The sequence below is a fragment of the Talpa europaea genome (genome assembly GCF_964194135.1).
Source record: "Talpa europaea genome assembly, chromosome: 3".
Taxonomy (NCBI): Eukaryota; Metazoa; Chordata; class Mammalia; order Eulipotyphla; family Talpidae; genus Talpa; species Talpa europaea.
This window is the reverse complement of record NC_140069.1, coordinates 85,427,284-85,445,747: the sequence shown is the minus strand read 5'-3', so window position 1 is coordinate 85,445,747 and position 18,464 is coordinate 85,427,284. Positions and strand designations below refer to the sequence as shown.

At 36.3% G+C, this 18,464-nt stretch overlaps 1 protein-coding gene across 6 annotated transcripts in view; it reads left to right on the top strand.

The window, feature by feature from the left end:
- Positions 1 to 4,884: 4,884 nt before the first annotated feature.
- ICA1 (islet cell autoantigen 1) overlaps positions 4,885 to 18,464 on the top strand; it is a gene marked incomplete at both ends in the record, with an annotated part of 124,573 nt that continues 110,993 nt past the window's right edge. For 3 of the 6 annotated variants that reach the window (XM_084230924.1, XM_084230922.1, XM_084230920.1), the window contains 3 exons: positions 4,900 to 4,916; positions 9,461 to 9,626; positions 13,099 to 13,171. In XM_084230924.1, coding sequence (XP_084087050.1) covers positions 4,900 to 4,916; positions 9,461 to 9,626; positions 13,099 to 13,171 — 256 coding nt within the window. Of the gene's footprint in view, positions 4,917 to 9,460; positions 9,627 to 13,098; positions 13,172 to 18,464 lie in introns of all 6 variants that reach the window. The other 3 variants (XM_084230923.1, XM_084230921.1, XM_084230925.1) reach the window with 2 other exon arrangements.

Genomic DNA, 18,464 nt, shown 5'->3' with positions numbered 1-18,464 from the left:
CAACCGCTGTGCCACCCGGGAGGCCAAAAAATTTTACGGGGGTATATTTTAACATTAGGATCTTCAAATTTAGGAAATTCACAAAGATCTTTTTATAAGTTCCTTGCAAATAATTGAGTCTCCTACATTTGGAAATTATGTTTTTAGGTCTGTCTTCCTTAAACAGCACAGTCCAATATTGTAGCCACTAACCGAATATGAACAATATGTAGTTAATATGGCTAATCTCAATTGAGTATAAAAATACATAGCAGTATAAAATATACAGATTTGATACAAAAACATGAATGCTATTAAAATAATGTTAACTGGGGCCTCCCTGGTGGTGCAGCGGTTGAGCGTTGGGTTGCGAAGCTGCCCGCGGCCTCTGCGGCGCCGGTTCGATCCCCGGCTGCTCCCCGGCCACTGGAGGAGGGTCCCACATGGCGCGCAGACCTCTCCTGCCGCCCGCTGCTCCCCTCAGCGGTGTGCTTCAGTCCTTCTGCCTGCTCTGCTCCCCACTCTGGCTCTGGTGAATTCTCTCGCCCTCCCGCGCTTCTGACTGTGCCCAGTGCATGTATAAACAAACAAACAAACAAATAAATAAATAAATAAACATGCCTCTATTTTAAAAAAAAAAAAATGTTAACTGTATTGGTTAAGTGAAATATTAAAATTCACTGTTTCTTTTCCCCTTTTTAACATAACAATTACATAACTTTACATTACATATATATTCTATTGGAAAGAGCTGATCAAGACTATGAGTTCCTTGAGGCTAGGGACAATGTTTGACATGTATTAATTTGATGATCAATGAATGTTTGATGAAACTATTGAACTGAAATGAATTAATGGAGAATTATAATGGTTTTTTAAGATTGGTTTTGACACTGGATTTAGAAAGTGATTAAGCAAAATGAATGGATTATGTCAGAAAATCTTAAAATGTTTATTGTTTTTAAAGATTTATTTATTTATACAAGAACTGGGGTATAGGTCAGAGGCACGGGAGGGTAAAAGGATCCACCAGAGACAGCAGGGGAACAGAATAGGCAGACTGACTGAAATACACTGCTGAGGGAAGCAGCGGGCAAGACAGGAGAGGTCTGCCACGCTGTGTAGGTTTCTCCCTGGCTGGCCGGGAATCGAACCTGCACTGCAGAGTCTGCAGACAGCTTCACAGTGCGGCGCTCAACCTGCTGCCCCACTGGGGAGGCCCTTAAAATGTGTATTAATTGTCCCTGGAGTATGGATCTGGAACATAAAATAAGAGATACAAGCCCTGGGTACAGTTATATTTTCATGAGACCTGATGTGCATAGTAAAGTTGACCTGATTTTGGCCACCTATAGTTTCTTTGCTCTTGGGCCTTATAATGTAGCATCTTGTTCCAGAAAGATCCATTTCCAGAAAGAATTGTTTCCTGTGTGCTTTTAGCTGTGGTACTCAGACTTGACTGTTTAAGAATTACTTGCAAAGCCTGTTAGAAATGCAGATTCCCAGGCTCATTCCCAGAGATTCTGGCAAGTGATGGGACCCAGGAATCTGCTTGCTAACATTGTGAAAGATTCCAAAGGTCTGTAAACAATACCTTGAGAAACACTATCATGTGGCATTATCATTTGAGACTAGCCTGGAAGTCTAGGAAGAAAATTGCTCAGCAATTTTTTGTGGTTATTTTAATAATAAAAAGTTGGTCAAAAAGTCACAGCAAAGGAAACAACAGTGAAACCTGCCAAATGGGAGAAAATATTCACAAACCATATATTAGATAAGTGGTTAATATCCAGACAATTCTACAATGCAATTGCCAGAAAAATCCAAACAATCCAATTTAAACATGGACAGAGGAACTGAGTAGGCATTTCTCCAAAGAAGTTATACAAAAGGCCAATAAGCATATAAAAAGATGCTCTACATCACTAATGATCAGGGAAATGCAAATTAAAAATCACAGAGAGATATCCCTTCACAAACAGTATGGCTGCTATTAAAAAAAAAAAAACAAACAAAAAATAAGTGTTTGGGAGGATATGGAAAGATTAGTGCCTTGAGTACTGTCGGTTGGATTGTAAAATGGTACAGTTGCTGTAGGGAAAAGAAGTGTATTCATAAAAATGGAACTACCATATCACCTAGAGTCCTACTTTTGGATTTATTACAGAATCAAAGAAATATTTGCACATCCATGTTCGGCATGATTCACAGTAGTCAAGATGTGAAAGCAACCTATATCTCAATCAGTGGGTCACTGTGTACAAAAAATGTACTCTACACAGACAATAGACTATTATACAGCCTTAAGAGAAAAAAGAAAACCTGGCATATGTTGCAACATAGATGAAACTTGAGGATATACTGCTGAGTGAAATAAACCAACCACAAAAAAAGACTAATACTGTGTGATTTTCCTACTGATATATCACTATCTAATTGTCAAACTTACAGAAACAGAAGTAGAATGATTGTTGCCAGGGCCTGTGAGGAGGAGGAAATAGGAAATCATTCAATGGATCGAGTTTCAGTTATACCAGATGAGAAAGTTCTGGAGATCTGTTGTAAATACTATACATATAGTTAATAGTACTGTATACTCAAAACATGAAGAGGACAAATTTGTGTTGTTTGTACCGAAATAAAAAATTAATCAGATGGTATCAACTATTCTAATAGTTCATGGTGAAATGAAAATCAAGGAAAGTTTTATAATTTAATTTCCTTCAATAAGGAAGGAGAACCTTTTTATGAGAAATTTTGTTGGAAACTTTGAGCTAAAGTAAATGTGTACTTGGAGTAAAGTTCTGTGGTTGCTGAGAGGACAGATTCCAATCTGTGGCCTTTCCTCAATTTACTGAGTAGAGGGCAAGCCTTACTCATCATGACTGTCATTCCCAAAGAAACTTATCTAAAAAGCTGGATGCCTTCCAGAGAAAGGGACATGCTGTCATTTCTGAGGCCCAGCACATTTTAAGACATTTCCTTTCTTCCTCATGCTGTCCCTATATCTGTAACCCAGGATTTCAGCAACTCAATTTAGTTCCTTTGAAATATTTTTGAAAGCTTACATAGTGTTACTGTGTCATCTTTTTAAAATTTATATATATATTTATATCATTGTTCATTTTTAAAAAATATTTATTTATGCACACAAGAATTGGGGTACAGGCCAGAGGTGTGGGGGGTGGTGAAGAGATTCACCAGAGACGGAGTAGGGAACAGAACAGGCAGATTGACTGAAATACACTGCTGAGGGGAGCAGCGGTTGAGTCAGAAGAGGTCTGCTGCGCCATGTGGGTATCTCCCTGGCTGGGGATTGAACTAGTGCTGCAGTGGCTGCTGATATCTTCATAGATTGTGTCTTAACCCCTTGCGCCACCAGGGAGGCCCCATCATTGTTCATTTTTAAACAATGTTTGCTTTCTTTTACCCTCCTTTCAGGTGTAGTCCCCATAGAATTTCCTTCACCAATTCACCCGTGTACCATCACCACAGTTCCCTGTGCTTCTCCCTTCTTCTCTCTGATCTCTCTCCCTCCTCCTCCCCTGCAGGATGTCTCTGGTTTATAAATGTCTCTCTTTTTGTTTTGTTTTGTTGTGTTTTGTACTGTTATCATTTTTTCCTCTGACGTCTTATTTGGTTCCCCTATATTCCCGCTATAAGTGAAACCATCCAATATTTTTCTTTTTCTTCTGACTTATTTCACTGAGCATAATCCCTTCTAGCTCCATCCATGTTACTGCAAATGGAGCTACCATATGACGCAGCAATTCCACACCTAAGGATCTACCCAAAGGACACAAAATCATTAATTCAAAAGGATACCTGTACTCCTATGTTTATTGGAGCAATATTTACAATAGGTAAAAGCTGAAAATAACCCAAATGCCCCCAAAAAATGACAGGATCAAGAAGATGTGGTATATATACACAATGGAATACTATTCAACAATCAAAAAAGATAAACTAATTTTTTAGGGTTATTGGTTGCCAGTGCCGGTAAAGGGAAAAGAATGGGATTAATTTGTCCAGTGATCAGATGCTGAGTGTTCCCTGTGGCTCTGTCAGTCTGTGTCTGGCTCAACATCATCCTTTAGGTGGAGAGTTCTCCATCCTTTTTAGCACCCAGTAGACAAGTAGTTGGGTTGGTTGGTTCTGCCCTGGTGGTTGACTGGCTTCTCTGACTGGGGTAAATGGAGTAAAGGGCAAAGGCATAAATATTAATGAGATGAAAGTAGATTAACATTAGGCCAGTAAAACTGTGAATCACATCTTTTCAAATTCTTTCACGCACTTCTGGGTATGTCACTTAACCTGTCAAATCTTTTTTGTTTGTTTCTGGTTTTTCAACATGCTGTTTTATTCTTTAGAAATAATGATTATGAAATATGAAATTAATTAAAGAGACATACAATGCAATATACTCACTAGTATATTAGCTTAACAAAGAACATTACAGGCACAGCTGAAGTCCCTATATACCCCTCCAACAGATACCCCATACCTACCCTTAAAGAGGTAACTTTGTGTTCACCATTCTTAAGTAATTTTTTTAAACATCACTCTGTAATATTTGTATGCTTCAACAGTATATAGAATTGCTTTTGCTTCTTCTTGTCTCCTATTTTATGTAGTCATCTATAACCTGTTTTTTTATTCAACCTGCCTCATTAGTATATTTCAACTAAACTATTGTCAACACCGGTATATAGTGTTACCGTTTAATAATGTTTGGTCTCTGAAATATAAATAGAATTGGCTTAGGTTGAAATATCTTATGTGTCAAATTAACATAATTGAAATATAGTGTGTAATTTTAAACATTTGTTTTATTTCAGGTTATAATATAACTTATCTTCTCATGCTTTTTCCCTGTCCCTTCTCCCCAAATCATCAGCAATAGAAAAAGAAGAAGAAAACATGTCAGGACACAAATGGTAAGTAATTTCATATCTTTTCTAAATTGGGAGAGGTTAATGAAAGAGAAAAGCACATAGTATATGCTCAATAAACATCTATTGAGTGGAAAAATCAAATGTTACACTAGCCTCAAAAAACCTGTTATTCCTCCCTTTTCAATGTTGAATATACTCAAATTCAATATCACTGCTAAATGTAATATGAAAACCAAGTGACGAAAAATACTGTAAATTCTTACCCAAGTATAGTTTATAAAAACTTAACTTATGTATATAAATTTTTGGAATGTAGTGGTGGTTTTTCCTGTTACCATTTTTTTTCAAATGTAATAGAATATATTTTTTGATCAGTATCCTATTTAGAATTTATAGAGATCTAGTGAACATGCGTTAGCTTCATCTTTCAACAAATGAAGAATCTTAGGTTTCAAAAGATTAAGAATTTTGCCTAAAGTCACATAGGATTAAAATCCAGGCCATAAAATTGCAGCTTCAACTATTGTATTTCTCAATTTTCTCATTGGAATGGAATCTAATTTCTTATCACCATTTTTTTTCACATGTGATGGCTTGATGTATTTTTTTTAAATCATTATATTGCTTACAATTTTAATGTTAAGGTTAAAAGGGAATTTTATGTAGGGCAGGTATAATGAGCTCAGATTCATTAATTTATAGTCATAACTTCAACCTTCATGAACATTCAGGAGCTGATCTTGGTTAGAAGCAGAAGATGCTGAATGAGATAGCTGTGGTATTCACACGGCACTGTTATTTGTGTCCCTTAAATAAAAGATCAGTAGTAGATTAAATCTCTTATAAATCCCAGGTCTACTTTAAGCAGTGTTTCTGAACACTTTTGAACCCATGAGTCACTAGGCAAGCAGATCTTTTTTTTTCCCAAAGATTTATTTATTCATGCATACAAGAACTGGGGTACAGGCCAGAGATGCAGGGAGTGAGAGGATTCACCAGAGACAGAGAGGGGAACAGAACAAGCAGATTGACTGAAGTACACTGCTGAGGGGAGCAGTGGGTGAGTCAGGAGAGGTCTGCTGCACCATGTGGATTGCTCCCTGGCCTGCCGGGGATCGAACTCATGCTGCAGAGGCTGAGGATTGCTTCATAGTGCGGTGCTTGACCCCTTGCGCCACCAGGGAGGCCCTAGGCAAGCAGATCTTTGTCATGTTTTACCTCTCTAATTTTTGTATCATGAGCAAATGTGCATGTTTTTACTTTTCAAATGTACCATTAATTACATTAAGGAATAAGAAATATACTTTATTAATCCCTCCTGTCTTGGTAGAGAAGCTATCAAGTTCAAGACCTCTATAATATCAAATGCCAAACTTCGAAAGAATTTTTGCATAACTTAAAATGTAATGAGTTTAAAAAGGTAATTAATAAATGGCTTAGGGACTTAGTTTCCCTAAGTATCCCCATTTGACAGCTCTCTAAGTTGTCAGGCTGGTTTAATTGCTCCACTTTGCCTCATTAAGTCAAGAAGACGGCTCTCGTCTATGACCCTCATAATGACTGTTATATCCTGGGAGCAGTAGATAGCCACCCACCAAAAGAGAATGGAGAACCTCAAGAAGTGGAACCTTCTCCTATTTACTCTGTCACGTCACTGCTTGGTGCTAAAATGTAAGGGCTGCAGAGACTATTGAAATCAGCAATATGATGGGGCTTAGAGACCAGATTTTAATCCTCTGTGACTTAGGACAAGATTCTTAACCTTTTGACACCCAAGAGCCTTCATTTGTTAAATGATAGGGTGAGGTGAGTTCATTAGATCTTTAAAGTCCCCCTTCATTTAAAAATTAAATTTTTTTTCCTGTTAATCCATAACCTTTGACAAAGAAAGATATACAAAACAGAAATCTATTTCCCACTCTCAAAAATTCAATTCCCTTAAAATATCCACACTTTGCGGGAGTGTATCCTTCCAATCTTTATATGCACTCACTAGAGAGATTATAATTTATATAAAAGTTATACAAATTTTCATTCTATTTTCTCTTATGTAAGCTCATAGTAAAACCTTTATACAATGCAGAAACCATAAAAGTACCGTAAGTCCTACTTCTCTGTGAAGAATTGCCATGGAAGTCAGATTTTAAGTGTTATCAGGAAGGAGAGTATAAATCTTCACGTTTTGAGATACAAGTATTGTGATATAACAGTAGAAAGCAACTTTTATTTTAGCACACAAGCCCAACACATTTTGAGTGGCCAGTTTGCAGATGGGATGGAAGAAGGCACATGTTGCTAAGGGGAGATATCTAGGGTCCTGTGTGGGCCTTTGGAGCAGGAAATCTAGATAAGATGGAGGGTGTAGACAATAGGGAGGGATGGAACACCACTGGCAAACTTTCTGTCAATATTTGGGTACTCTGGTCACTTTTACAGAATTCTACTTTACTCCCATTTTTTCTAATTTCTCCTTTATATATTTTTTTTCACTCAGACCACTAAGAACCTTTATTTTGAATAAATAAACTTTCACAGACATTGTTAAATAGTATTTACTAAAAACTAACATTTCCAATACAGCACAGGGAGTTATATGCAGAAATAAGGCATGATTATGTCATATTACACATTTTCAACTGCACAAAATTTGAATTCTCAGTCAATTGAAAATGAAATATATAATCTAGATTATTGTGTTCTTCTAAATTGAAAGGGGAAGGAAGGGAGAAAAAAATCAGACATAATGACATTCTGGTCAGGCACATGTACCAAATGACGATTATAAGCACTTCTCAAAGAAATATTAGCTCTTCAAATTTTGAAAGAGGAAAAAAACCACCTCATCCCAGCCTTATCTATAAATAGCACTTTTGCTGATTGTTGATATGTTTTTCAGCTATTTTTAAAACCAAACTTATCATATGAAATAGAAGATTGTACTTGACTAAGTTAATGTAACTATACTCATTATCTTTATACATAAATACTTGAAATACAACTTTCAAATCTTTAAGTGCACTCACTCTTGTGATTTTCAGACTTATTATGGAAAAAGTTGGAAAACTTATTAGAGTATGATGTTGGAAAACATCATAGCAAGAAGCCCTGGACATATAAAATATAACATACACATTACCTAGTAAGAGATTTAGATACTTTTTGATATGATCTTCACTGTGCTCTGCTTCCTGAAATATAGCTTCCTGTCTGTATTTTAAACACCTAAGGATTTAAAGTTTTCCTCTCAGGGCCTCCCAGGTGGCGCAGCGGTTGAGCGCTGGGTTGCGAGGCTGCCCGCGGCCTCTGTGGCGCCGGTTCGATCCCCGGCTGCTCCCCGGCCACCGGAGGAGGGTCCCACATGGCGTGCAGACCTCTCCTGCCGCCCGCTGCTCCCCTCAGCGGTGTACTTCGGTCCTTCTGCCTGTTCTGCTCCCTGCTCTGGCTCTGGTGAATACTCTCACCCTCCCGGCTTCTGACTGTACCCAGTGCATGTATAAACCAAACAAACAAACAAACAAATAGATAAATAAAATAAGACATGCCTCTAGAAAAATTAAAAAAAAAAAAATAAAGTTTTCCTCTCAGAAATCTGTACCATTTAAAAATGTATTCTTTTTTAGAATTTTATTTTTACTGTGGCAAGAATAGCTAACATGAGATCTACTCGCTTAACCAAATTCTTGGTGTGCAATACGGCATTGTTAGCTATAAGCACAGTGTTAGACTGCAGATTTCTAGAACCTATTCCTCTTACATGCTTGAAACTTGTTCCCATTCATTAGCAATTTCTCATTTCCTGCTCCCCTTCCAGTCTCTGTTTTCCACAATTCCACTCTGATTTTGTGAGTTAGGCTATTTTAGGTATTTCTGTAACAGATTTTAGTTATGCTATTTTTCAGCCCTTATCTCTACTTTTCTGCCATCACTTCAGTGATGGCCATAATGCTGGAGTGGAAAGAACCCTGGTCTCTGACTTTATCTGCAACTTGCTAGTGTGCTAAGCCAGTCACCCTCCCTGACTTGCCCTCACTTCCTGTCTTCTAAAAGTAGTGTGGGGCCTCCCTAGTGGCGAAGGCGTTGAGTGCCTCACTGTAAAGCTGTCCGCAGCCTCTGCAGTGCAGGTTCAAGCCCGGCTAGCCAGTGAGAATCCCACATGGCATGACAGACCTCTCCTGTCTCGCCCGCTGCTCCCCTCAGCAGTGTATTTCGTCAGTTTGCCTATTCTGTTACCCACTCTGTCTCTGGTGAATCCTCTCACCCTCTGGTGCATCTGGCCTGTACCCTGGTTCTTGTATAAATAAACAAATAAATAAATCTTAAAAAAAAAATAGAAGTAGTATGTCTAACCTGTTGATATCTGAACTCTACAAGGTTTAGTTTCTCAATTTCCTGCGAAATTTGCTTAATTTCTTTACCAATTTTTTAAGGTTTTAGGATAAATTAGTATTAATTAACTTTTTTTGGTGTATTGTAATCATATAAGAAAGTACTCATGTTTATTGATATTGTACATGTTTGGATAAATTTATTCACACTAGTCTTAATGAAAGTCATCAATAAATTAGTTCTTTATAAATGTTTTTTAGCAGTTATCCCTGGGACTTACAGGATCGCTATGGTCAGGATAAGTCCGTTGTAAATAAGATGCAGCAGAAGTATTGGGAGACAAAGCAGGCCTTTATTAAAGCCACAGGGAAGAAGGAAGATGAGCATGTCGTTGCCTCTGATGCAGATCTGGATGCCAAGTTGGAGGTGAGTCTTGTGTCGTTCATAGTCTCAGCACAGCCACCTTGCTGGGATCATGGTCCTAGAGTGCACCCACTTGGCAAGCTGAGGGGTTTGAACATATCTTTCAACATATCTTCGAAAATATGTTGCAAACAACTAGCTCATGAGGAAAATCTACGATCAGATAAATTCAATCCCAACGTATTTTTTAAAACTTTCAAATTCTCCTTTAACTACTAGTATGCCACCTCAGTAATTTGTTTTCAATAAATAATAAATGTCTGTTGAAAAAATTTATGTGTTAAAATTTAGGGGAATATAAAAATAAAATTTATTATTTAAAAAAAATTAATGTAAAAATCTAAAGCTGGTGATATTAATACTAGGATCAGAAAAATGCTTAAATTTAAAAAAAGAAAAAAATGACAGCCAAATGGCCTTGAATGTAGAGTCCAATAAGATTGGCATTAAATCCTGGAAAATTCTAGAATGCATTATTTCATTACTAGTTAATAATACAGTAAGTAGAATTCATATATGGTTGATCCCAAAGTACTAATGTAATTGGTAAAAGGTCTACTAACTCCCTGTAGTGCTAGATACTTCTGTCTATAGTTTAGATTAAAATTTAAAATGCATACTTTTAACTTCTCTGACCAAGAGGGCACTGAGAGGATTAATATGTTGCATGGCCTGATAAGGAATCATTTAAAATGATCTCCAAATTTAATATATAAACTAAAGTTAATAACCTGAACATTTAATAGGACTAAAATAAAGAACTCAAGATTTCAAAAAGCCTTCTGAGAAGTGTGGGTAGTATGACAGGAACTGTGGTTATTCTGGAACAGAGACTCTTAAAAGGAGATATGTAGTTGTCAATTATATAGGAAGGTCTGTCATGTGGTGGAGGGATGTGATTTGTCCTATGCATCTGAAAGTAGAACTAGACCCAACACACTATTCAAATTATTCATCTCTCATGGAATTATCTCAAATATTCATTTGTCTGCCTGCCTTCCTTCCACTAGAAGGTCAAATTCCATGTCAGCCTCATTTACCATTGTATCCTCACAGATACACCATACACATTCAACAAGTGTTAACTAAATAGGTATGCATGTTAATGCAATTAATGGTAGTTTCTAACCCTTTCCTCTGTCATTGGAATTGTTTAAATAGAGGCTGGGTTTATTAGGCCTAACAGACATGGCTGCAGTGGAAAAAAGAAGAACAAGGAACATCTGTTTTGATTTGGGTATTCTAAGTGCAGTTGAAATGATTGTAAATTACATACACTTTTCACATCTAATAGATTTTTTTCTTCCTACCACCTAGTTAATATAAATATTATATTCCAAAAGTAATGTTAATTACTGTATATTAAACATAGTAATCTATATTATATTTAATCTTTTACAGCAGCATTTTTATTAAAGCAGATACACTTGAATTAACATAGCTGCTGTCCTAGGCACATGGTTTCTGAAGTACTAAGCTGTGACTAATAATTAACACATTAGGGCTTTCTGTACAGAAAATGTTAATACTGAATTTGATGTTTACAGAGAGAATGATTCCATCAATAAAACATGTAAAGCATTATGTAAACCATTTTGATGTGTTTTTTAACACTAAGTTAACCATAGTAGGCTAACTTAGAAACAAGAATTTTTATTTTGCTGATACACAAGGCTGGTGTCTAAAGCAATAATATTGATAGATTCTGCTACAATCTGTTGGATAGTTGGTATAGAAATGTTGCATTATGTTTAAATAATATTAAATAATGATATGATGGCTTATTCATAATATCATTTTCTCAAAATCAGTTCATAAGTACAAAGCACACAAAACTATCCTGTGGTGACAGAAGTCTTTTAGTGGTTACCACAGAGAATAGGCCAAATAGATGATAGAAATGTTTCTCTTATTTTGGGTGTGGTCACAAGAATGAATGCCTTGTCCAAACTACCAGAACTGGACAGTTTATTGCTATTAGCTTATACCTTCTTTATACCTTGGTTTTATCATTATTTTAAATTTAATTTTATTGATTTGTAATTTGTTTATAAAGCTATGTAATTTGGGGGGTACAGCTTCACCCTAGGATGTGCCACATGCTCCCCCAACAGACCCCTCTCCACCTGCCCTGGTAACCACCCCAATTTTCAATCTAACAGTTATTCTTTATTGTTTGAACAGCAACAACAGCATAGCTCCTGAACATACATTTTGAAGTTCCTTGTTCCTGAATTCAGGAATCACTATATGGTGGTGGTCTGTGATCCAGAATACTGATATTAAGCATTTTCTAAAGATCAGATTTAGACAGCTGATTTTCAATTGTGTTTTATGGTGTGGTTTTTTTTTTTTCTTTTCTATTTTTCTTTTGATATTATCTGTAGAGGATACAGTGTGATGAAGTGAGAAATAGCAAAATTTATATATTCATGGCCAAGTTTTATCATTTAAGAATGTTAAGGATATATTATATGTATCCATGTTTATTAGATAATTTGGTCATATTTATTATGAAACAAATTATATTTTGACTTAAACAGCGAAGTGCTTTATAAAACCCAGACACAATTGTTCCATCACCATGGCCAGTCAACTAGGAGACAGGGAGAGGGCAGACCTTCTCCTGCCTTGTTGGGGTTCTTTAGCTGCAGGAAGCTGGTCAAGTTTTTAGCTGATACCAACTCTGATTGAGCTGGTGAACAGTGGGTGAAGAAAGTGCGAAATATCTGTTCTGTGTTTTCCTGAGCTGTGTTGGTTTCTGCAGCAGAACCTGGACCATTATGAGTTAAAATCTGGTTAGTTTCTTCGCAGTACAGCCCACTTGCTTTTCCAATAATTTCCTCTATTATGGTCATAGGAAAACATTAGGATTTCTCTCTGTATGTTTTGTGAGATCATTGGGAAAATAAGAAGTAATAGGGGCTGCTAGAAAAACTTCATTTGACCAGATGTCTTCTACACAGACAGAACATTCAACAAATTGAATTTTGTTTGCTTTTTATTGAGTTGCTTAAGCATGCCATAAAATGCATTAGGATTGCAAAATAAGCTAATGTTGTGTTTTAAATATTACCCTTAATTGACAGATTCCCCCATTAAAAGAAAAAAGACAGAAAGTGGTAAAAGAAATAAATTAGATTATGAATGAATATTGGGTCTCTGGTTTACCAGTTCCTCTAATTGAGCCCTTCGCTTAGGATTTCTGTTTTCTAGCAACTATTTCAGTCATCTGGAGGAAATCATTTTTTGGTGAATCTTAATTTAGATCACAGAAATGATGAATTCCAATAAATATAAAATAATAAGAGGATATTTAAAGTCTTTGATCACAAGTATACCACCTAACAAGCACACTTAGCTTATGAATTGTTTTTAGTGGGCAGTTCAAACATTATGGCTATGTTCAATGTAATTTTTCCTTTATTTTACTGCTGTCATTTTATTTAGCATTTTGTTTGTATTTTTATTATAGCTGTTTCACTCGATTCAGAGAACCTGTTTGGACTTGTCTAAAGCAATTGTACTCTATCAAAAGAGAATATGTTGTAAGTATGCCCTAAGTATGAATATTGATCAGATAAAGACAGCAAGAAATAGGGTACTTTGCCTTAATTTATCATTTCATATATTCAGAAAGATGAGGAAACTATTAAGAGGGGTCTGTCTTTACTCATAAGTAATGGGGAAAAGAGTACCTAATAATTTTTTCTTTCATTAATTTTTATTGCGGTATCAATAAAATGTTGTATATGATTTTAGTACCTACTCACCCCCTTCAGGTGTTGCAACCACGCCACACCCAACTTCACGTAAACTGCTTATCTTGCAATGCAGAAACCACAATAGAAGAAATTTGCATTGGGCTACTCATGCATAAATAGGTGCCATTTATTTTTCAAATTATGAAAAAGTTTTCTATCTTAGATTTTTAAATTTTGGGTTGTTTTTATTTGTTTTCCTCACCTCTCAGTTTTGTTCCTTTTAAAATGATCAAATGGAGAGAGGCACGTGTATAAATCATTGGCTATATTCTGTTGATCATGCTTTTCATGAACACTTCTTATATTTGATATATATAAGTATATAACATATATATATGTATGTATAGCTACTATTTCAGTCATCTGGAGGAAATCATTTTTCAGTGGATCTTAATTTAGATCACAGGAGGCTCTCCCAGTGTTCCTGATGGTCAAACTGGGACTGTTTATCAATTGTCCCATAAAATAAATATCCTTTAAATCTATATGGAAATAAGCAAAATGAGGAAAATAGAATATCACTTTTACTTATACGTAGGTTATGTTGGCTTACAATACTGCATATATCTTAATTTAGGGATATGTGGTCATATCTCTTTAATCGTTAGCATACCGTGCTCACCACCAAAGCACTCATAACCCTCCCTCATGGACTACTGGGCTCCTGCTTGTCTTTGCTCCCCATCCTCCACCCACCTCCTCTAGTAGCCTCAATTTTGCAGTCACATTTCAGGGTTTGGTTTGGTTTGATTTTGTCTGTTCCTTTGCTTTGTTTCTGTATAGTCCACATATGAATGAAATCATCTGGTATTCATCTTTCTTTCTGACTTATTTTGCCTAGCATTATCCCCTCCAGTTCCATCCATGCTGTGCCGACTGGAAAAATTTCATTTTTTTTAATAGTTGATACAGATATAGGTATAGATGTGTGTGTGTGTGTGTGTGTATATATATATATATATATATATATGTAAAGGTAAGATAAAGTATGGACATTTTCTTTATCCATTCATCTGTCTTTGGGCACTTAGGTTGTTTCCTTAACTTGGTTATTGTAAATAGTGCTTCAGTGAGCATAGGAGTGCAATTATCCCCTCATAATTATTTTTTTAAAATTCTTTGGGTAGATACCAAGGAATGGAATTGCTGGATCATGGAATATCTCTTTTTAATATTTTTAGAAACCTGTATACTTTGTTCAGGGACAGCTCTTTCTTGTAAAACAATTCCAATTCATATATAAAGAATGAAGGAATATTACTCAGCAATCAAAAAAGATATGCACATGCAGTTTGCAGCAACATGGATGGAGCTAGAAGGGATCATGCTCAGTGAAATAAGTCAGAAAGAAAAAGAAAAATACCAGATGGTCTCACTCATAGCAGGAATTTAGAAAACCTAAATAAGGCACCAGGAAAAAGACTAATTAATACAAAGTAAAAATCAAAATCAATAAGCAACTATAAACCAGAGACACACTATGGGAGGGAGAGGCAGGGAGAGGAAGGATTAGGGTCAAAATAAGGGGGGGTGCAATTGTATGGGGAACATAACCAAAATGAAAATGCATACATTGTGCAAAAATGAAAAATGATGTACCAATTATATAAAATAAAATATTAAAAAAGAAAAAATAAATTTCATTATAGGGGTATAAATAAAGTACGTGGGGGAGTTAAAAAAAAAAAAGAAGGAAGGAACCACAAAATCGCCACTAGGCAAATACCATAGCAAGATTGTCACAGATAAGATTCACTGGAAGAGGGGCCTCCCTGGTAGCACAGTTGGTTAAGATGCAACCTATGAAGCTGTCCACAGCGACTGCAGCAGGAGTTCAATCCCCGGCTGGCCAGGGAGCAACCCACATGGCGCAGCAGACCTCTCCTGTCTCGCCCGCTGCTCCACTCAGCAGTGTATTTCTGTCATTCTGCCTGTTCTGTTCCCCACTATGTCTCTGGTGAATCCTCTCAACCCCCACACCTCTGGCCTGTGCCCCAGCTCTTATTTACAGGATAAACTGGATATTTGCACAGGCACATGCTTTTCTCTTTAAGATCTTACTAATTATAAAAGAAACATTGCTTTACAGTGGAGAAGCCCAGGAGACACTACTTTCACCCATAAATAAATAAATCTTTAAAAAAAAAAAGATTCACTGAAGGATCTTACAATAAGTAAACAAAAGTTTGAGGATAAACTGGATATTTGCTCAGGCACATGCATTTCCCTTTAAGATCTTACTAATTACAAAAGAAACATTACTTTACAGTGGAGAAGCCCAGGTAGCTCTGACACCAAGTACTGTGGTTTCCTGCCTACAAATGTATCCTCGGTCTAATCATGAGAAAATAGACAAACCCAAACCAAGGGACATTTTACAAAATACCTGACCAATATTCTTAAAAGTCAAGGCCATGAAAGTCAAGAAAGACTGAGGAACTTTCTTGAAGTTTCTATTGAAGGACACTGGATAACTCAATGCCATGCGGGATCATGGGTTGGAAATGGAGCAGAAAATTCAAAGAAGGTGGTAGCTTACTTAATGTTAACATCTTACATAACTATGGCACAATTATCAAAACTAGGAAATTAACATTGGTACAATATTAAGTTAGGGATAGATAAAGAAGTGTATGTCTTAACTTTGTTCTGCTTACAATTTTTATAAGTCTAAAATTATATCAAAATAAAAAGTTTAAATAAATATACAATGGATATTGCCTCTCTGCTGAAAAACCTCCAGTAGTATTTAAAAATCTCAATTTCCATAACCTGGTTTAAAAATTCCTACTTGATCTGGTCCAGCTCACCTCTCCATTTTTGCCCTTAACCATCTTGTGATCTGAGTCTTTTATACTCAGTGTTTCCTCTATTTGGAATGTCTTGGACAAAACCATCTCAAGAAGGGCTCCCCTTGTCATTCAGAGCCCATCTGAGTATATGGGCCACCTGCTCTGAGGTACTTTCCCTGACTACCCAAAGCAGCTAGTAGTTATTCTCTCCTTTTCTCCTCTAAATTGCTCTATCTTGTCTTTTGCTTTTTGTGTTTTGAGTTTGTGATTGCATGTTTTTTATTTCCTGTCTCCTGCCACTTGAACATAGCTTCTTTAGAGCAGGGACCTTATATGTCTTGTTCATCTCTGTATTCCCACCAGCCAGAACAGTGCCTCGTATATATTAGGTCATAAATCTATACTGAGCAGATTAATGTGCCAAGCTGTTTTATAGTTCTTTAGTTGCCTTTTTACAGCACATATGAAACTCTAACTGATGATTAAATATGAATTGGTTTTTATGTCTTTGAATTCTTAAGTCCCAGTTTAGTGACACCTTTTAAGTAGATACTTGTGTTGCATTTGAATTTTAGACTTCTATAAATTGATTTCAGTACTTGAATTTTAAAATTAAAATTAAGAAATGACTATTTCTTCTCAGAAAATGATAGTTGTCTGAAAGTAGTCAAAAACTCCAGCCGGATCAGCTCAAGATTTTCCCACCACCCTCTAAGTAGTACTACCAATTAAGCAGAGACCAGCTTTTAAAATAAAACCTGTTTACCGTCTCAAATTTAATCTTCAAGTCCATAAAATAACCAGAAATGTTTATTCAAATGCCTCAGCCCATTCAGGTTTATTTAGGAAAGAGTACATTTCACCAACCATGTAATTACCCAGGTACCAAGAATTGGTTTCTTCCTACCCATAAGCTAAATTTGTTCATCTGTATGTGACTTGAGGTTTCAAGTTTAAAAAGTGGACAGTAGCTTCATACTATTATGTACTAAAAGGTGAAATTGGTCTCTACAGAGAAACAAATCATCGTGGAATTGAGTCCCATGTTAGTAAGTGGAGAGGAAAGGGATGCAAGGTATTAAGAAACAAAAGGACTTATAATTACAGGAATTTTTAAAAGCTGCAAAGGACTGTGTCATAAATATCAAATAAGCATTAAAATTGAAATATGGTATATGTGGATAACAAAGCAAAGATTATAGTTAATTCAATTTCACAAGCATTTAATTAGTACTCTGAATAGGACTTTATACTCAGCTGGGGGAATCTACAGTTTCGATGAGGCCCCATCCTGAGAAAGCTCAGAGTCTCACGGGAAAGATAGACACAGGCCCACCCAGGCTCACTCTAATACCAGATGCCAAGAAGGCACGTGGTTGTAGGGAAATAGAGGTCAACTGCTTCACAGAGGAAGTAGCTTTTGAGCTGGACTTTGATCAATGAACTTGACTTTGAGAGACAGAAGAGGAAAGAGAGTGTGGTCATTTAATTCTCAGGAGGAATGGATCCTCCAAGTCTCTTCTCCACTAGACTGTTTAGCTTGAAACTGCAGTCACAATGGAATAAGGAAGCAGTAGTAGGTTTAACCTTCAGCTTTGGATGCGTGGTTCCTACAGCTATCCTAGGGGAGGTTGTATCAGGAGTGGGGTACATTCTGGAAGAAGTCTGGATTATTCATGAAAATGAACAAGAATCCTAGTAGCATTTGAATTGCATTTTTAGAGACATGAGATGTGTAAGTGCATCAGTACCAAAATATGAAATGAAGTAATGTTTAAAGTATGTCCATTGTAAATGCAATCTTTAGAGGAAAAAAAAAATACATTCTAGGAAGCTCTGTGTCACTCCTTGCCTATGGCTTAGCTGTTGGTGAATATATTTTTAAGACCAGTGACTGCATAACAGCCCATTCCATTGTTTGAATGGCACTGTATTTTACAATTCAGGCCCCACTCTAGACAAGGAGTGCGTTTTGCTACTACAAATATAGATGCTATGATTACCTTTGTATATACATCTCTGTGCACATTTTATTACTTCCTTAGGATATACTCCTAACAGAAATGTAGTGTCAAAAGTTCTAGGACTTTATATATTTACTGTCAAATCAGTCTGTAGAAAACTTGTACCAGTCACTATCTCACCAATAGTGCCAACTTAGATTGTCTTGAGAACTAAGGTCAAGATTAGCCATAAACAATTCCATTTGGTTCCAACTCTGCATGTTAAAAATCTGTCAAGTCATCAACTTCATGCACTACCCACATTCAACTACAACGTTCAGC